The 20,281-nt window shown below is 55.4% G+C and overlaps 5 protein-coding genes across 5 annotated transcripts; 3 read left to right on the forward strand and 2 right to left on the reverse strand.

Annotated features, from left to right (window-relative positions):
• Positions 1–479: 479 nt before the first annotated feature.
• Positions 480–5,111, forward strand: J7T54_005513 (BTB/POZ domain-containing protein-like protein; the record flags this gene model as incomplete). The annotated part of the gene is made up of 2 exons (XM_051503939.1): positions 480–1,135; positions 1,190–5,111. 2 exons carry the CDS (start codon positions 480–482, stop codon positions 5,109–5,111), a joined length of 4,578 nt encoding a protein of 1,525 aa, XP_051364340.1.
• A 2,013-nt stretch (positions 5,112–7,124) lies between these two features.
• On the forward strand, positions 7,125–9,775 carry J7T54_005514 (Autophagy-related protein-like protein; the record flags this gene model as incomplete). Its single annotated transcript, XM_051503940.1, has 4 exons — positions 7,125–7,175; positions 7,230–7,325; positions 7,376–7,811; positions 8,355–9,775. 4 exons carry the CDS (start codon positions 7,125–7,127, stop codon positions 9,773–9,775), a joined length of 2,004 nt encoding a protein of 667 aa, XP_051364341.1.
• An 883-nt stretch (positions 9,776–10,658) lies between these two features.
• On the forward strand, positions 10,659–12,819 carry J7T54_005515 (Class E vacuolar protein-sorting machinery protein-like protein; the record flags this gene model as incomplete). Its single annotated transcript, XM_051503942.1, has 4 exons — positions 10,659–10,701; positions 10,753–10,913; positions 10,974–11,741; positions 11,800–12,819. The coding sequence occupies 4 exons, from the start codon at positions 10,659–10,661 to the stop codon at positions 12,817–12,819; spliced, it is 1,992 nt and encodes a 663-aa protein (XP_051364342.1).
• Positions 12,820–13,101: 282 nt separating this feature from the next.
• Positions 13,102–16,247, reverse strand: J7T54_005516 (putative ATP-dependent helicase-like protein; the record flags this gene model as incomplete). Its single annotated transcript, XM_051503943.1, has 2 exons — positions 13,102–13,470; positions 13,521–16,247. The coding sequence occupies 2 exons, from the start codon at positions 16,245–16,247 to the stop codon at positions 13,102–13,104; spliced, it is 3,096 nt and encodes a 1,031-aa protein (XP_051364343.1).
• A 651-nt stretch (positions 16,248–16,898) lies between these two features.
• Positions 16,899–19,391, reverse strand: J7T54_005517 (Phosphoenolpyruvate carboxykinase [ATP]-like protein; the record flags this gene model as incomplete). Its single annotated transcript, XM_051503944.1, has 5 exons — positions 16,899–17,917; positions 18,027–18,351; positions 18,834–19,034; positions 19,100–19,224; positions 19,292–19,391. The coding sequence occupies 5 exons, from the start codon at positions 19,389–19,391 to the stop codon at positions 16,899–16,901; spliced, it is 1,770 nt and encodes a 589-aa protein (XP_051364344.1).
• Positions 19,392–20,281: the final 890 nt, after the last annotated feature.

A 20,281-nucleotide genomic window follows, 5' to 3' on the forward strand; every position in this document is an offset into this window, starting at 1 on the left:
TCCCCGGCCTGGGACTGACAAAATGCGAAGCAACAAGTGCTGACGCGCACAAGAAGCTCCGGATCGTCCCCTCCGTCGCAATTGCCCCAACACCACCACAGCTACTGCCACCACCACAAATCTGTCTACAGTCGCCTTACCTCCTTCTCGTATCTCTGGATATCAAAATCAGTCCTTAACCACTGCAACTCAGATCGGCTGTCAAGTTGTGGCGTTCTCCTATTCCTCGAAACCGCCTCACGTACCTCGCAGCCACGACAGCCGTTAACCCCGACCACCCCAACCCTCGGAAGCCATCGCGAACGCCAGACATCAAACTTGCGACATCCGGTCCTGAACGCGCCCAATCGCCGAACTCGCCTCCACACTCTCTCCGACGCTTTGAATCGCACCTTTAAATACGCCGTGTTCCAAGAGAGCAACAGCGAGGTGCTTCTCCAAGCGTCCGGACGAGCGAAACCCCTACAACACCTTGATCCATGAGTCACCTGCTCTGGAAATACTACTGGGAACAAGATGTCGAGAAATTTCGACGTCTTCTGGCCCCTGGCACCCAGAACGCACACCCGCTATCCAAGAGCCCCGGCCTGAGCTATGATGGAGGCTTCCTCGCCAAAAGCCCAGGCGCCCCTGCTGGTTCGCCACGGGCCGGTGGCAAGACTCGACGAGTTTCCGGCTTTACGCCTGGTAAACACAGAGACTCTGCGAATCTCATCGGGCGACCCGAAATCAACAGTCGTGACCATAGTGGGCTAACCCTGCTCCTGCGTGCCGCGATATCGACCGACCCGACGGCGCGCGACTTCATATGTGCCCTCCTTGAGCACCCGTCTATCGATCTATACGCGCAGGATCAAGAAAGCGGCTGGAATGCCCTCCACCGAGCCTTGTACGCTGGAAATGTGTCGATAGCACGTATGCTACTGAGGAAGGAGCGAGAATACCTGACAAGCCATCACATGAGCTCCGTTGGTAAGGTTGGCCAGTTGATCAAGACCAAGGACAAGGAGGGCAACAGCCCTTTTGATGTCTACAATTCAACGGTTGCGACTCGGTCTCTGCAAGATGTTGTGCAAGCGAATGCCTCGGACTCCGATTCAGAAAGCGGTGATGATGTTGCTCATACAATAAGCGGGTGAGTCAATGCTCCGTGATTGCCGTTGCCGAGTCGCGTACTAATTGAGGGCAGGCTGCGTGGAACTCAGTCACATCTGGACTTTCATTGCGAGGGGGATGAGCTATTCGTCTTCGGGAGCAACAAGAACATGTCTCTTGGAGTCGGCGACGAAGATGATCGACAGTTCCCCGAACGCATCCACCTTCGCCGACCGGATTCTCTACTGCACACTCTGTACGCCGAGTACTGTGAGCGACATGGTTTAGAAGAGCCTGATGCATCTTTGCCCGTCACCGAAATTCCAACTATGGTCCGCGAACAGCCACTCGTGATCAAAGACATGGTCATGGCGAAGCTGCATAGCGCCATCCTCACAGATGATCCAGTCTCCAACCTCTACGTCTGTGGTGTCGGGCGAGGTGGACGGTTGGGACTTGGCGACGAAAACACGCAATTTCGGTTCGTTTCTGTACAGGGACCTCTCACGGATAGAAAGATTCACCAAGTTGCACTTGGCCAAAACCACACTCTAGCCGTTGCGGACAATGGGGAGCTTTGGACGTGGGGGCTCAACACGGAATCACAACTGGGCTACACCCTACCACCCCCGAGCAAGGTTGAAGAAGAACCAATGTGTGTGACGCCACGCCAGGTGTTCGGTCCCCTGAAAAAAGAGGTCATTCTGGGTGTTGCGGCATCAGCTATCCATTCAGTCGCACACACGGGGTCTTCGTTGTTCTGCTGGGGCCGCAACAACGGTCAACTAGCTCTCATGGATTCTGACTCGAGATCCATGGATGTGCAGCAGAGTCCCCGCAAGGTCGCTGCTTCCCTTCTGTCGTCTCCCATCGTCATGGTTTCGGCGATCGACAAGGCTACAACGTGCCTCCTGTCGAATCACACCGTCTGGGTCTTCACCAACTACGGATACAACCTGGTCAAGTTCCCCGTACCGGACGTCTTTGCAAACTTCAACATATCGGCTTCCTTTTCAAACAGATACGAGCCAGGACGGAACAAGATTGGCTATGTCACTTCAGGCGGGGAGACAATCGCCGCCGTCACCAGGAACGGTGACGTCTTCACCATGCAGCTGAACCAGAAAGCTGAAGCTCACCAGATGGCTTCGACAACGAACCCCACCAAGATAAAAGGCGCGCTCAGTCAGCCCCAGTGCATCTGGGACTCACGCAAGGATGGGGCCATGTCTGTCAATGTTGGTGAGCACGGTTCCGTGATCATTTGCACAGAATCCGGTGCTGTGTGGAAGCGAGTGAAGCGCAACAAGGGAAAGGGCGCAACTTTCGCAGGGAGTGAGCTGCGAAAGAACGATTTCAAATTTGAGCGTGTGCCGTATATTACAGATTGTGTTTCGACTCGCAGCTCAACCTTTGGGGCCTTTGCGGCGATAAGGAAGGATAGTAAAGTCATGACGGAACAGATCAAAGTTCAGGAGAAGTCCTTATGGCGCGACATTGCTTCACTACTCGGCCTGGACGACTTCAAGGCCGGGCTGATCGATCTTAGCGCACACCGGCCATGGGATGGCTCCAGCAGCTGGGAACTGCCTCCCACTTTCCTCAAACCTGAAGCATTCGAGAACACCTTTGCTCAGTGGCTACGGGGCAACGCGCGCCGCCACGAGGACGCGGATATGTTTGTCGAGAGCACTTCAGTACCAAACCTTCGAGTTCCCGCTCATAGCTTCGTCTTCGCCGGCAGAAGCTCGACTCTACGCCAAGCCTTTGCAGCATATCGGAACGATAGTGTCCAAACAGAGCCTGACTGCTTTGTTCTCGAAGAAGCCGAGGGCAAGCTTGTGCTCAGACTCTTCAACACTGACTTCTTGACTTTGCTCAACCTTGTCACTTTTGCTTACCAAGACGCCATGGTGCCCGTGTGGCGCTACACGCGCGAGGCTCCTGCATATGCGTTCCATTTCAGACAGGTCCGCACAGAAGTGATGAAGTTGGCCACAAAACTCGACCTGACGCAACTTGAAGCTGCCGCAAGACTGCAGCGTTCAATGGAGCGCTCGCTCGACACCGATTTACGAGTTGCTACTGAAGACCCGCTGTTCTATGAAGACGCAGACGTCGTACTTGAGCTAGATGGTGACGAGGTTCCTGCTCACAGTTCATTACTCTGTCAGCGATGCCCCTTTTTCGAAGGCATGTTCAACGGAAGATCCCAAGGCGGATGGCTTGCCGGGCGTCGAGACCAGCTCGGATCTGAGCACAAAGTTCGGGTCGACCTCGCGCACGTAAACCCCGACACGTTCTACTACGTGCTCCAGCATATATACTGCGACGCAGGTTCCGAGATGTTCGACGAAGTCGCTGCTGGCGATATTGATGACTTTTCTGAGCTCATTCTGGATGTCATGAGTGTCGCGAACGAGCTGATGCTCGATCGTCTGTCGCAGACATGCCAGTCCATCATTGGCAAATTTGTCACAACTCGCAACATTGCGAACCTGCTCAACGAGATCAGTCCCTGTGTGGTAACGGACTTCAAAGACACAGGCCTTGAGTACATCTGTCTCCAGCTTGAATCGATGCTGGAGAATCATCTGCTTGAAGACCTCGACGAAGACCTCGTGCACGAGCTCGATGAGATTGTCCGGGAGAACCAACTCGCTCGTCTCCCCATTGGTCGAAGTGGTCGCGCTGAGCTGGTTCTCCTTGACAAGTACCCTGAGCTGGTGACCGAAATAGAAGAGGAACGCCGTATCCGCATCAAGGAACTCGCATACAGGGCAATTCAGAAGGAAGATGATAGGAAGGTATCATCGTCTGTCAAGAGTCCCAGCCTGCGGCCTAAGAGTTCAATGGCCGACATGATCTTCGATATGGACGAGGACAGAGCACCTGGCAGGCCTGCCGCATCTCCCATGATTTCGGGGTCGTTGGACAATTTCGACCTGGATACGGGGCATGTATCCCAGCTTCCTAGGTCCTGGCAACAGGCCAGAGACAGGGCCACGCAGAGCCCATTTGACACAACACCGTTGGGAGTTTCACCTTTATCTGCTGCCAGATCGCCTCCAAACGCCGGCGGGAAGCCTTGGGCATCAGCTGCCCAGCCGATGCCGAAGCTTGGGTTGAAGGATATTCTGTCGGAAGTGAAGCCAGCCTCAGCGCTGAGTGAAGGCTTGGCTGGTCAGGCTAAGGCCCCCCCTGTCCCGACCGATAAGCTGTCGAACAATGCGGCCGCGCCCAAGCTGTCACAGAAGGAGCGGAAGAAACAGATGCAATTACAGGCAGCAGCTGAAGCAGCCGAGAAAAACGTCAAGTCACAGCAAGTGCCCTGGGAAACAGTGTCCTCGGGCAGCAAGCCTGCCATGGCTCCTTGGAAGGCAGGGGTACCTGCTTCCAAGACGTCCATGAAGGATGCAATGTCGGCGGAATCTGCCGCCAAGGAGGCTGTTGCTGCGAGCGCGAAGCCGTTGATTGCATCGGAAGCTAGTCCAGCATCGTCCAGATCCAAAGTGCGAAATGCATCGCCAGACACTCGATTCTCGGGTCAAGGTCGCACCAGTAGCTCACCCGTCGTCCCATCCGCTTCCACCGCCCAGCGGAAGGAGACGCCATTAGTACCTCACTCCAAGTCCTACATGACTCCAGCTCGGAAGACGGAGGACTTTCTGGGCGCCAGCATGTCCGATATCATTGGCCAGCAGGCACGTGAGCAACAGAAGGCCAAAGAAGCTGTTGCGAAGCGGTCTTTGCAAGAGATACAGCAGGAACAGGAGTTCCAAGCGTGGTGGGATCAAGAGAGCCGTCGCGCACAAGAAGAGGAGGCTCGGAGGCTCAATAAGGGCCCCGGAAAGGAGCAAGGCGATAAACCGGCTCCACGTGGCCGAAGAGGGAGGAGCCACAGGCCAAAGGGCAAGTCTGAGGTGGCTGAAATCGCAGCGCATGTGGGAAATGGCACTGCTTCGGGGGCCAACCGAGGCGCAAGAGGCACAAGAGGCAGAGGACGCAAGGCCTGAGATGGTACGCTCGTTTCTTTGCTGGTCTGAGTATTCCTTCCGGTCCCCATTGCGATATCCCGTGGTGGACCGTTTGTTTGTATAAATAGAGCACAGTCATATATGGGTTCGAAAGCTCAATCGCTACGGTGTTGCCATATTACGGATAAAGAGTGGGAAGGTTTACGAGTCTACAATCGTACAATGGGGAAAGGCAAACGCTGCGAGAGTATACGATAATGAGATACTCATTGACTAGGATCGTTAGCTCCTCCATCTCAGCCTCTGACACCAAATACCCGTTACGTCTAGTTACTATCTACGGATACAGTATTTCCCAAAGCGGAATCCGGGTTGATCACCAGGCCCAGGCACATGGTGTTGCATCAGGATTCCCCCCTCACTGCGCTGATGATAAGCCACTGTCACAAGTCGGCTTATCACGATGCGGGGAGCTAACACGGACGGGGTGTGACTCGTTAACGAGTACTCCTTCATCGGTTTTCATGTTGGTTGTGGGCAGGGGAGTCAAACCTCCTTTGTATATTTTCATTCTGCGGCGCAGAATTTTAATGGACCTGCATGAGGATGAACGCTTCATCTATCAAGGTGCCTGGCCCACCTGGCTGGCTGCCTGCCAGCTTGCGCGTGTTGGTACGTACTGTATGTTGCCTGCCTGACTGGAGCAGTGCCTGCCTATCGGATCACGACATGGTGGTCGCCGCGACGAAAGTGAACATCATGAAACATTGTTGGCCACCTTGCTATGGATGACTCTTCGAGTCTAGACGCTTGATGAGCTGCGGACTGCCGTAGGCAACAACAAGCCGGGACCAACGGTGTCTTCGTCTGATTTTGGAGGCAGCAGGATCACTAATTATCTCACGTCACTGACCCAAAGTTTGGTGTGAACATGTTCAGTTAAATATGTCGGTATTCGTTATCTTATCTCCACTCTCCATGATGTGGATGCCGATCGCAAACGAGGAAACGAGGCAGATCGACGGTTGCGCCGATGCTGCTAGAACAAATGGTCTTCAACCCAAAGAACTTTGGACTAAGGAATTCCAGAACATGAGATGAATACATTAGAAAGACGTTGTTTGGCTTGTGGGCGAAGAAGTGAATAAATAGTACCTTAGGTCACGCCGATGACGAAAGGCGTCATTGTCTCCGGTATCGTCATGGCCGTCACGGGACTGCAGGAACGAGACCGCCTCAACCCCTTGGGCGGGTGAACGACCTCTCGATTCCATGTCCTATTTCAACCAACTCCTAACTCAGGCAGCAGCTGTACAAGTTATCGCTCTCGCCAGGCACATACCCGCAAAGTGTATTGGGCTGCAAGTTGTGGTGAATGCATGGTTGAGTCAGTCGGTCACCCCGTGTCAAGGTTCAGGTACCTTACCCTCTGCTGGCGCGCGCGACTGGACCCAAGTCACTTCGCCGACAGCTGCATGTCGTCCACCACCACCACCACCACCACCACCACCTCCGCGACGCACCTTTGGCGACTGGACTCAACAGCTCCAACACACCAGACCGCCCTCTTGACTCCCGCTTCATCGAGATTCCTTTCTCCCCAATCTTGCATTGCCTCTCCAGTCCACACACTACGAGCCTCATCCTCCCACTGGCATCGCGGTGTGTGTAATTGTCCCTACCATCTTGCTAGGCACACCTCTATCGAGACGAAGATAAGCTGCCACCAACGATGGAACAGCACGTCCGCTCCACGGACGAAAAGACGACAATAGCAACTGCTTGATCTAGAAACTGCCCTTCGAAAAACATAACGAGAGCATACGTACATATCATATACACCAAAAGGGGGCCATGCATCAGCAGCCCCGAGCGCCTCCGAGGACGGCCTCGCCGGCCTCATCACCCCAAACGAACCCAGCTCGGACGAACAACCCGCGGCAAGCAGATGAAGAGACCAGCTTGGTGACGAGGGCAAGGGCGGGTTCGAACGCTTCCAGGGGAGGGGACTCCCTCTCATCCCCTTCGCCGACCGCCGATCACGCACTGGCGATGCCGGGGCCGCCTGTTGAAAGCGTCAAGAAGCTGGACCAGATTGTTCAGGTTCGTTTAATCGCACAATGCGTTTTCATAATGAAGGTGTGCTAACGTGAGCAGAACTTCTTCAATAAGGTTGCTGTACTGGTGCTGGATTCAAGGATCAAGACAAAGCCGACAAGGACTGCGAATGGCGTCAAGAAGCCTAACAAATGGGTGAGTCCATACTGCATCGTACCGCCTGATTGATCTCTGACAGAAGCCAGTTCCAACTCGAAACAGACGAGATTGACGATTTCCGGGACGAGCTCAAAACATGGAAGCTGAGCGGGAGCATCGACAGCAGGCCACCTCCTCTAATAATCGAAGTGTACCTCGACACATCGCGGCTGGAGAGCAGTCAGAGCCTGACCATTGTGGATGAAGAGGGAAAGAGATGGGATGTCATGGAGCAGCTCAGCGAGGTGAGCGCAAACGGCACCACAACAAGGAACACGCAGGTCATCCTCGAGCGGTGGAAGGTGGAGCTCAGGGCGACAGACAACCCACCGTCGGATGACTTTGGTCCATCGCTGCCGACCATCTACAAGAAAGCGATCGTCTTCTTCCGATCCTTCTTTGCGGCTTCGAGACTACTACCAGCATGGCGCTTTGCCAGCCAGGGCGCAGCCCGCAATCCGCATCCAGCATTGATCCCGCGTTGTCGGATACGGACATCGGAGCCACGCAGTACAGGCACTGACTTGCTGAGATCGCCAATCGATGGAAAGTCTGACGCAACGACGGATTATTTGTTTGGCGACCTGGACATACCAGTGGGTCGGATGGCGGTGGCGGTCACCTACAGGAATGACTGTAGTTTTCGAATCGACGACTCCGAGGCACTGCTGAGCTCGCGATTCATGGGGGTTGATGAAAACTTCTTCAAGCCTTCGTTACAACAACATCAACCTGACCGATCGCGGAGCCACGTGGCCGAAGTTGGCTCTTTGCGTGATCGACGACAAGAACGAGGTATTGGCAACGTGCAGCAAACGTACGGTAGCTTGTCAACTTTCCACGGCGATGCAGCTCTGGGAACCAGCCCATTGACAGCCCTCAAATCTATTCGACCGCCTGGCTCAGACACAAGCTCACCGCCGGCGTCCTTTCCAAAGCACTCGGACATCCACCCACCGAGTTCTCTGCCAATGGCCAGCCGGGTACCATCTGCCAGACCATCTATGAGAAGTGATGACAATACAGGTCGCCGGCCATCCGTGTCTTTCCAGCCTTTCAAGGCAGGGTCGCTGTCGGGGTCTCCTATCCCCCGTACCACAGAGTCTGATACCTCAAACTCACCAAGCTCATATCAAAAGCCGCCATCGTTGTCGCAGCCGCGAAGTAGAACTTCTTTGACTGCGGGCAATCCTGCTTCATTGAGGGGCGGGCCGCCGACTCCTCAACCTGCCGAGCCTGCCGGTGGGAGCTCGCCTAGGCCCAGCTCGACGAGTCGCTACAGCAGCAGCTTCACCCACCGACGCGGTCGGCTGTCCGTCGGCGGAGCGAGTAGGACCGCAGACGACGAGCAGAACAGCAGTGGCAGGCAGAGTCTGGCATCCTCACTCGCCCAACCCGGCTCGGGACTTTTGGCTGAGCCTGGCGCGAGCTCTGGCTCCTTGGGCGCCGAGGAAGATAACATCTCCGAGTTCCTCAAGGCGCTTGACAGCAAGAAGACACTCAAGAGTTTCGACTCGCCCAAACGCGGCGAGTCTGCCACGAACAAGACGGTGGCTCAACTGTCAAAGTTCCACATGATGAGAGAATCCAACAACGCTCTGACCGAGTCCATGACCTCGTCGGTCCAGATGCAGAGGTCTCTGAGCTCCTCGAGCCGCCACATGACGAGTAATCCCGGCATGGTCGCTGGTTCCATCTCAGCGTCCTCTTCCCCCAGCAAGCCGCACTCTCCGCATACGCCACACACGCCCGCCATCCCATCGCGACTCAGCGAGAACTCGCTCATAGATGACTCGTCGACCTCGAGGAGGGTGTCGTCTCGACGACCAGCCGCACCAGAGTCAACAGTACCTGAGTCGAGTCGGGAGAACACCATCACCGGGGAGGGCACTACTGCTATTGACATTCCGCTATCGCCGCGCTTGGGCTCTTACCAGCGACGTTCCAGCTCAGTTGCCCAGCAAAGCCGAGCAGTCATGGACGATGACACAGCTGATCTTCCTTTTGCAACCAACCGTAGCATCAGTCTAGGGGCCGACGACCGAGATCCGCCCACTATCAGTGGCCTGCTTGGCCGGCGGATGGACCAAGAGGCCGAGCAACAAGCTTTGCAGCCTGCTGCCGACATTCGCACGACCGAAACGTCTAATATCCTCAACCGACAAGATTCGAACGAGGACAACAACCCGCCGGACGCTTTCCTATCGGGGCTGCCCAACTCCCCGTATGGCCGCAAGCGATACATGGGCATGAGTGCGCAGAGGAATCGCCAGACCCCTCCACAGTCATCCCGTGGCAGTTTCACGGGTTCTGGCAGCAGGCCCGGGCGAGAAGATGCTGAGTCCCTCAGTGGAGAGCCGCTGATGTTCGACTTGTCCGAAATGGACCCTCAGGGGCGAAGAAGTCTGGAAGCAGACAGGGGAGGCAATTCGCGGAGGATGTGGTAAAGGCTTGCATATTGATATTGTCCCGTGCATATGGCGAAGATTGTACATCATTTTTGAGTTATTTAACTTGGGCGTTTGGAGAGCCGCGCAACTGGGTCCAGTCCTGTCTCTGCTGCCGATCGACGAATTTTTGTTAATGAAAGGGCGGGCGATGGGAGCCTACTGGATTGTGCGCATCACGCCACTCTCCTTTGGCCAATATCATAGCCACTAACGCTAGCGAGTGTATTACAGAAGACTACTTGAACAAATATATGTGGTTTGCTCTGACATAGACCAATGCGTAGGATGGCATGACGACTGCTGATGAGTCCTGGCTGAGGGGATGTGTGGCGGTGGGGAGGATGTTCGTCGTCCCGTCCTTGGCGTCTCCAGCAGCGACGGCGATAGTTACACATATGCCATGCAACAGGATCCGCAAAACAGACTGTAGTCTGGTCTGGGATATGGTCCAGTGTTCTCTTTCATCTATCATCTTCATCGAGCATCCTTCAAGTTCATATAGCAGCTGCGCCACAATACGAGGCTGATGTGGCGCGTGGCGCAGTACGTCATGGCGAAGAACGCCGTCGCAAGCTCAGCCCCACGCTCCGCACCTGATAGTGTCTGGACCTCGTTGGCTCATGACGAACTGCGCAGACTGTCCACGCTACCAACTTTAATGTTACATACCTTACTTGGCCAGCCTTCTTCTGCCTGACGACCGAAGCTGCAGGCTGCAATTTTCCCTGAACAACCCGACCATCACCTTCTAGCAGCGGGCGGCTCACGTTTTCTTGCTGCGAAACCGCGAAACGTCATCTTATTGAAGACCGTCCAGTCTCGCCCAACTTAGGTTACCATCCGAACGACGACTGCGACCAGCGAGCGAGCTATCAGCGCCATGTTCCGTGCGGCGGCCACCTCGCCCTACGACGATGTCGTCGGTGAGTAGCAGCTCTTGCGCGCACCGCGGGCACCCGCTAACGTCCACGCAGCCAAGGCGACTGACGAGAAGTCGACGTCCGAGGACTGGGGCGCCATCCTCGAGGTTTGCGACAAAGTCACCACCGATACGAACGGCCCCAAGGAAGTCGTCCAGAGCATGATCAGGCGACTTGCGCATCGCAATGCCAATGTGCAGCTCTACACACTTGAAGTACGTCTACTCTCAGGCTCAGCTCAGCAGAGTGGTTGAGAAACATGGCTAATGAGGTAGCTTGCTCACGCATTATGCCAAAACTGCGGCAAACCCGTCCACCGCGAGATCTCCTCCCACGCCTTCACCGACGCCCTCCTCAAGCTCGCAAACGATCGAAACACCCATTCCCAGGTCAAGGGCAAGATTTTGGAGAAGATGAAGGACTGGAGTGACATGTTCAGCAAAGACCAGGAGCTCGGCATCATGTACGACGCCTACTATCGTCTGAAGCAGAATAACCCCACCCTGCAACCGCCCAGCGCGCCTCAGAAGCAAGGACTCACGGCCACGGATCGCCAGAAGGAGGAGGACGAGCTGCAGATGGCGCTCAAGCTCAGCTTGCAAGAGGAGGAGAGGAAGAAGGCGCCGAGTGGCAGTGCACAGGCTGGCCCTAGTGGGCAGCAGCAGCAGCAACAAGGACAGCAGCAGGATCCCACGCCGGCGCCAGCGCCCCAAGGCACAACGGCAGCGACAGTAAGCAGGGTGCGTGCACTGTACGACTTTTCACCTTCAGAGCCTGGCGAATTGGAGTTCAAGAGGGGCGACGTCATTGCTGTGCTGGAGAGCGTTTACAAGGATTGGTGGCGTGGGTCGTTGAAGGGCAAAACGGGCATTTTCCCCCTCAACTATGTCGAGAAACTGACGGACCCGACGCCGGACGAGCTCCAACGCGAGGCACAGATGGAGGCTGAGGTGTTTGCCGAGATCAAGAACGTGGAGAAGCTCCTGACGCTGTTAAGCACGTCAAACTCGGCGCCACGAGAGGAGGACAACGAGGAGATTTCTGTACGTTGCCTGGCTGCTTGTCTTCCCCGTGGGTCCTCATACTGACTCCTTTTCTCAGAAGCTGTACCACCAGACATTAGCTATCCGGCCAAAGCTGATCAAGCTGATTGAGAAATACTCACAAAAGAAAGATGACTTTACGCAGCTCAACGAGAAATTCATCAAGGCACGTCGCGACTACGAAGCCCTCCTGGAGTCGTCCATGAGCCATCCACCTCAGCACAGCTATCAACAATATCCCGCATGGCCAGGAGCCCCTGGTCAGGGCTATCCCCAAGGTCCTGGGAGCCATCCTCAGCAGCAGGGCCATGGACCACCTCCAGGACACGGACAACATGATCCCCAAAGATTCTACACGCCTGGACCAAGCGGGCTCTCAGGCTCTCACCAAGCAGCATCGTCGCCACCGCCCAACTTTCCCCAGCAAGGCACCCCAGCCCCGTTCTACGTCGCCGGAGCCGAAGTCCCCACGTCGCACGGCCAGAGGCCCCCAGGCGTTCAGCAATACTCACCTCACGAGGACCCTGGCCACCAACCTCCCAGCGGACACCAGCACGCTACTCCTCACAACACCTCGTCGCCTCCCCCTCCCCAACAGTACAATACCTACGGTCAGCCTCCTGGCCCACAGTCCCCAGGCTTTCCCAAACAGCAAGGACGGCCGCAGAGCACCTACGGCGCCCAAGAACTCGCCACCTCAGTGTACGACTCTCCCATTGCCCCTCCCAACAATCTCCAGCCCACCAAGTCGTGGACCAACTCCGCCTACGCGCCCGACGACGACCAGAACCCTAGCGCGCCGCCGCCTCCGCAAAGCGGCTACGCTCCCCAGTACCAGCCCTACACGGCCCCGCCCCCGGACCATCCGCCGCCACCACCGGCTCCCGAGGGCATGGCTCCCCTGCCCCTTCAGCCCGGGGGCGCTGCGTACAACTCCAGGCAGAGCTTCTCTGGCCAGCCAGCAGGGCAGCCGCCAGCACAGCAGTACAAGCCGTACGTACCACCTGGAGGAGGACAGGACGTGGATGCGCCCAGTGCGCCGGCACCGAATGACTACTATCGCAGCGGCGTGTATTAGGTATCCTCTTTGACTAGCAGCAACTATATGATCAATCCTTCGCCCTTTGATGGCCATACTCATGGCACGCTGTATTTCATGTCACTGTTTCTATGTTTGCACTCTTCATGGAAAGTCAGTAATTCAGTACCATGGCATGCATATCTCGCTCATCTTGTCTATCGTCGTGATGCAAGAATCCGCTGATACTCCATAACACCGTGCCACACCGAGCCCAATATCCTCACGGCCAATCCATCCAATAATCGCAGCCGTCCCGAAACACCGCGCAGGGGCGCATCCTCACCATCTGCGCCCAAAAGTAGCACTCTCTTGGCGACCTGCCGCAGAGGGCGCCCTCACGGCTGGTGCCCGCCTCCTGTCCAACAGCCCACTCGACGACGGCCGGGGTGCGTGCTCCCGCTGCGTCAGGTCCACTGGTTCCGACGAGTGATGGCCAGGCTTGAACAAGTCGATAATCTCATTGAGACCCAACTTGAAAGCGTTCTTCTTCATGCCGCCCTCAATGGCCTGCTCGGCGAGCTCCCGCTTCTTGTTCTGCAGATCGACAATCTTCTCCTCGATTGAGTCGGTGACGATGAGTTTGTAAATGGTCACATCGACCGTCTGCGTGAGTCGGTGAACTCGATCAATGGCCTGCTCCTCAACGAACTGTAGACTTTACGTTAGTCATGATCTCGGAAATCAAACAAGAGACATACCGGATTCCAAAAAGGTTCCAGGATGACAACCCTTGTTGCCGCCGTGAGGTTGAGACCGAGACTACCACACTTCAGACTACACAGCAGCACCCTCGTCCGCGAATCTTTCCGCAATTTTCGCAAACTCTCTTCACGCTCGTCATTCTTCATACTTCCGTCGTACCGAGTGAACCTCATCCCTTCACTGTGAAGGAATGGCTCCACTAGGTCGAGCATGGACGTGAATTGGGAAAAGACAATGAATTTGTGCTGGTCGACCTCTTTGGAGAGGATGCGGATGAGCTCTCGGATCTTGGCTGAAGTAACAACGCCAGTAGCACGGGCAAATCGTTTGGTGTCGTAGTCATCATCATCAATACCCGAGGCATCGGATTCCGAGACACCACTCGAGCCATCGGGTTCGCTGTCGTCGTCATCTTCCGCCTCTTCTGTCTGCGATGCCTCGGAGGCAGAATCTTCCGGTAAAGGTTTCTCCTCCAGAGTCTGGGAGGCCAGCTTTTTGGTGATGGCGGAGATCGATATAAGAGAATCATCGTCCGAGTCGCTTTCTGCATCATTCACAGAGATATAGCCCTTTTCTTTTTTCGCAGTTTCGTCGTCGACCACAAAGCTGCTCAGATTGCTTTTGCCCTCGTCATTTACCGAGAGCGCCGAGTCGTCGGGCCCAATCGAGTCGCCACCACCTTCGCAGTTCTCATCTTCCTCTCCGCCAGCCTTGCCAAGCCGCAGACTGCCACGCTCGCCGTCGCCGACCAGCCAACTGCCCTCTTCTTCCTCGTCGTCACTGTCAATGACGTCTCTGCGGTTCCTTGGTCGTCTGGCCGGAGCGGGGGATTTGGATACTTTCTCCTTCTTCGACTTCTTGGTCTTGAGCCTTTTCTTTTGAACCTTGCGGTCCTGGCCCTCTTGGGATTCAAAGTACTCCAAATCGCCATGGCACTCTGTACACATGTCCCGCCCTGCCCGGTTAGACTCCGAGTCCAACTGGTTGCCACAGATACTGCAGTTCTTGGCAGTCTCAATGCCCATGCCGGCAAACATGTCAGCCATGGCATCAATATCGGGCTCTTGGATCTTTTGAGTTGTGCCCGTGGACATGGCGTCCTTGTCTTTTGATAACTTCCCTGCGACTAGCTTAGGATGATTGCACGCTTGTCGCATACGGAGCAGCAAGGTGAAGGCACTCGCGTAGTTCATCTTGCCACCCATCTCCATTGCTTCGATGTTGCCGTTGGCGCGGGCTTCAAGACGACTGTAGAACTTGCGCTCAGCTGCTGTGAGCTCCGCCGATACCGTCACAACGTTACGCTCGGTCACCTTGAAGCCAGTGGTGGATGGTTGACCTTCCTCGGAAGGCTTGCCGCCTGGATTCAAGGCACCTGCTTCCTTGAGGATGTCCTTTGTTCGCCGCTTCATGAAACACTGAAGCAGGCTGTGCAGGCGACGAATAGCAATATGACCTTTTCCATTTTTCATGGGCAGATCAATATGTGCTTTCCACTCTTTGAGATCGTCGTAGGGTTTGATCTTAAGGAATCGAATGAGCGACTGCAGCTCGTCGAGGTTGTTCTGCATGGGTGTGCCCGACAAACACCATCGGAACTCAGACCGCAGTGCGTACGAAGCCTTGGTCATCTTTGCATTGCGGTTCTTGATGGTATGCGCCTCGTCCAGCACGACGCGCCACCAATGAAGGCCAAAGCAGCCAGCCTTGACGCCGTCATCAGCGGCAGAGGAGCTACCATGCTCAGAAACAAGAATCTGATACGTGGTGATGACCACGTCGTACAAGGCCAGGTCCTTGAATCTCTTTGTTCTTTGCGGGCCATGGTGCACGCAGACTTTCAGTTGATGACTATGGAGCACCCGTTCCACGATCTCCGACTCCCACTGCCTGATAAGTGCCAATGGGGCTACCACAAGGGTTGTCTTTTCGATTCCCTCATAGTGCTTCTTCCATTTCTTGTCCTCCTTGCTCGGTTTCTGGTTCGTCAGAATGAGCGAGATGGTCTGCAATGTTTTCCCCAGACCCATGTCATCGGCCAAGATGCCACCTTTGGGCACTTTGCCGCGCTTTACCGGACCAAGCTCGCGACCGCGCATCCAGCTGACACCCTCGACCTGATGAGGTAACAGCCTCACCTTGAGGCCTTCAATGTACCCGCTTTTTGGGTCTGTATCGTTCTTTGAAGCATTGTCCTTTGGAATTTGGGCATTGTCTTGCTGTTGTCCTGGTTCATCTTCTTCGTCTTCGTCCATGACGCCCTCCAGCAGGTTCTTCAGATCGTCGCTCGCCTTGTTCGGATCCGTATAGAAGACCTCGTCACCAAGAGGCGCTCTGGCAGGCGGCGGTGGCAATGAGCCCACTCCACTGCTGTGTGTACTGAACATTGGCATTTTGGGGGACGCCTTGCGATCCTGGTAACGTGGTGGTTCCGGCCCGCGGACCTTGCTAGAGTTGGCCTGGTTGAGGTGATGCTCCGGGCGCCCCCGATTCGGATTGAAGACGTTCGCCTTCTGCTTGAGGGACGAAAGCATCTTGGTCGGGTGCCCGAACGTGGGGCGGCCAGTGAAAGGGTCGTGCACGCCAGCTTTCGGCGGAGGGGATCCTATACCCTTGCTCTCCATCTGGCTGAATAGATCGTCCACGTCGGGGGAGGCGGCGCGCTGGGGATTCCCATTGCTGGTATTGAGTGGTACCTTTGGCGGCGCCCGTTCGTTGACCATTGTGCTGTTGAGGTGCACAATCACGGGCAGCTTGGCTTTTCGAGGGGATGTCGAGAATTCGGGAGCGTGCTGGGAACCGAGAGTGTTGCAGGGTTCTATAGCAAAAGATGCGCCAGGCTTCGACCGAGGGTCAGATCGACTCATGAGGGGGCTGCGTGCTTGTCTGATGTTGTTTGTTCACGGTCGGCAAGCCAGCCATGGTCCACACAAGGCCGATTGTTTCGAGAGTAAGGGTTCGGGGGTGGACAATGAGGTAATCGCCCTGGCAACCATTATTGACCCCTCCAAAAGCTCAACAAGATAATCACAGTGCGCATAGTGCTATCGGTTAAGCGCACAGTGCTGTCTCGCTACGGGCGACAAAGCAGTGGACACACTTCGGAGTAAACTTCTTCACATCAGGCTTATGATACAAGTTGTATATGTATGTGGTTATGATATTCATAATCTTCATCCTAATACTTTCCAGTCTTATACTGAATACATGCCTCTCTTTGACATATCATGCCGAAAACCAAGTAATTCCATGTACTCGCCATGAGAACAGAACGCCTTTCCAAAACAGATTTGTCAAGTGAAATCCCAAAACCCCATTAGAGGATATCTGTGAAGCGAAAATAGAAAATATGGCGCTTTTCCCCAACCACAGACTTAGACGACCGGTCCGGCCTTGACAACCTCCTCGGTTGCCTCGCTCTCGTACTTGGTGAAGTTCTCACGGAAGAGCTTACCGAGCTTGACCACTTCGTTGTTGAAGCTGTCATCGCCGGCAGTCCAGGCCTTCTTGGGGTTGAGCAGCTCGTCTGGGACGTTGGGACAAGTCTTGGGCACGTTGAGGTTGAAGACTTCGTAGGTCTCGTACTCGACGTTAGCAAGCTCCCCAGAGTGAATGGCGTCAAGAATGGCACGGGTGTACTTGAGCGGGCAACGCTTGCCACCCTGCAGAGCGCCGGCACCGACCCAGCCGGTGTTCAACAGCCAGGCGTTGGCCTTGTGCTGCTCAATCTTGTCCGCAAGCATCTTTGCGTAGCGCATGGGGTGCAGAGCTAGGAAGGGCTGAGCGAAGCACGACGAGAACGTGGCTTGGGGCTCGGTCACGCCATCTTCGGTACCAGCCATCTTGGAGGTGTATCCGGAAATGAAGTGGAACATGGTCTGGGCGCGGTCGAGCTTCGAGATGGGAGGCAGAACACCACGGGCGTCGCAGGTGAGGAGAATGATGTTCGATGGCATGTTCTCGGACAAGCAGGGAATCTTGGCATTGGGGATGTACTCGATGGGGTATGCGCAACGAGTATTCTCAGTGAGGGTGGAGTTGTCGTAATCAACTTCACGGGTCTCGGGGTCGAAGACGACATTCTCGAGAACGGAGCCGAACTTGATGGCGTTGTAGATATCGGGCTCCTTCTCGGCAGACAGGCCGATGGTCTTGGCGTAGCAACCACCCTCGATGTTGAAGACACCACGGTCGCTCCAGCAATGCTCATCGTCACCGATCAGGGCGCGGTTGGGGTCAGCTGACAAGGTAGTCTTGCCAGTACCCGACAGACCGAAAAAGACAGTCACATCGCCGTTCTTGCCCTCGTTGGCAGAAGAGTGAAGAGTCAAGACGTTGTGCTTGATGGGCATCTCGTAGAACAGGACAGTGAAAACACCCTTTTTCATCTCGCCTTTGAGAGGTTAGCATATTTTCAGTGGGTTTGAATTCAGGAACATGAGCCGCGGCAGTTCGAAGGAAGAACACATTGTGGAGATAGTAAAGAAAATATTTTAACTCACCGGCGTATTCAGTACCGAGGATAACCATCTCCTTGGCGGCGAAGTTGATGGCGACCGAGGTGGCAGAGGTCATGCCCTCAGTGAAGCGGTTGGCAGGGAAAGAACCGGCATTGTAGATGGTGTAGTCGGGGTGGAAGTGCTCGAGCTCCTCACGAGGAGGGCGGATGAGCATGTTGCGCATGAAGAGAGCATGGTAGGCGCGAGCGCAGATGACACGGACACGAATGCGATATTTCTCGTCCCAACCGGCGTAGCCATCGACGACGTAGATGCGGTTGCGGGTGTTGAGGTAGTCAACAGCACGCTCTCGGTTGATTTTCCAGACCTAAAGCGATCATCGTTAGCACATGAAATCCCCTGAGCCAGATTGCGTTTGCCAAGGAAATGCAGTAGGGGGGGGTGAACGACAATCCGGGGAAAATTGGGGCCGTGCGCTCGAGCCTCGGGATATATCGCGACTGGCCGACGCGACACAGGGTGAAGCCCGTAGGGCCGTAGACCGCGGCTTGAGGGGCAATTGCGGGGGAGCCAAGTGGACGAAAGATGACGGCCTGCCACCATATGACGCCAGGGGTACATCATGCAATCGCGATAGGCTTGCACGCCGTCGGCACGCGACCATGCATTGATGTGTCAGAGTATCCGTCTAGAGCGCCTACCAATGTGCGACGGTAGCCGGATCCATCGCTGCATCGGGTATCTTCGCGCGGACGTTCTCCGTGCGGTGGGCATAATCGTCGTCATATGCGCGTGGAAATTTTGGGCTTTGCGGCAGTGAAATGACAGAAAATGGAGCCAAACACATACCTCTGGGGACATGGGCTTGTTGACAGGACCCCACCAGATATCGTTCTCTGACGAAGGCTCCTTAACAACTCGTTTGTCGAGAGGTGAGCGGCCGGTCTTGGTACCCGAGTAGGCAGTCAAAGCGCCGCTTGATGTGATGGCGGTACCGGACTCGTAGACGAGAGCATCTTCGTATAGAGCAGCAACGGAAGGATTGGCGATCTAGTCGGCTGTGTTAGTATTGCAGATCCTCATCACCATTCCGAGGGGGAGCAGGAGTCTCCTACAATTGACACACGGTCGTAGTCAATGTGCGCGGTCTCGTGCAGCTCCTCCTCGAGCTCGGTGTGAGGAATGTGAGGCTGGACACCACCGGGGTGCAGCGCGGTCTTGTTGACAGTGTGGTTCAGCACTGAAAGGGCCCGTGTTAGTGAAGCTCGAGCTTATACGTGGGATGCAAGCAGGCAGTCAAGACGTACTCTTGCGCAAGTCGGGTCCGGCAGTCAAAATTCGAGACTTTGAATTGGGTACGGAGGGATTGGGGTAGAGAGAAGCGACTCTGAAGACGGGGTCCTTCATGGTTCTTATAAACTTTGGATCGGTTAGCACCCATCGGCTCGATCTACACACTGTCAAAGCAATGGTCAACTAGAACCCGGGATGAGCCCCAAGCTCCCGCCAAGGTCAGAGCGTTCGGAAGCATCACCCAGGGGGTGTGAATGGGCGTGCAGGCCTTCGTTCTCTCCACATGTCTCATCCGCAGTCTCTAGTGCCGGCTAGGCCTCGATTTACCAGCTTCGATTGGACGAGGGCGCGAGGTACATGGACGTTCCCTCCGTGACTGACCGAGAGGCAGGCTATCGAGGAACTCGGGCAAGTAGACTGTGGAGCCGGGGCAGCAAGCACGAGGAAGAGTCGGAATCACGGCGGGCGTTGGAGAAGAGATACAGCGAGCGCGGGCGCCAATGGAGGGGTAAATATTCACAGGCCGATAGCAGCACCTGACAAAATAAGGGGAGGCGGTGCACTTGCCTTACGTGTCGTTATCGGTGGACGGACGAGGGTTGGTCGCGAGTGGCGATGCATTTACTACGACCGTGGCAGCAGAATGGGAGAGAGGAGGAGATTGAATCAGGCGGCACAGTCTGGACAAGCCAGCCAGCCTGCCATTTGTCCGGTGGCAGGTGCAATCGAATACATCGTGATGACTGCCCCTTTCGGCAAGACCTCTGAACCCCGCAACCCAGGACACTGGTCTCAACTTCTGGATGACATCGTGCTACCGGGTAGGCTAATCTCACCAAAATCACCCGGGTTGCTCCGATACATACGTTCGTCCTCAAGTTGAATGCACAGCCCTAGGGCCATGGTGCAAGTAAAAAGTATTAGCTTTTTATTGTAGGTGCTTAATTCGGCATTAATGGATGTTTCAGGGCTTAGCACAGGGACATGTTACGGCCTGGGCAACT

The sequence above is a fragment of the Emericellopsis cladophorae genome, assembly GCF_022114955.1.
Source record: "Emericellopsis cladophorae strain MUM 19.33 chromosome Unknown NODE_7_length_695568_cov_118_814649, whole genome shotgun sequence".
NCBI classification, from domain to species: Eukaryota; Fungi; Ascomycota; class Sordariomycetes; order Hypocreales; family Bionectriaceae; genus Emericellopsis; species Emericellopsis cladophorae.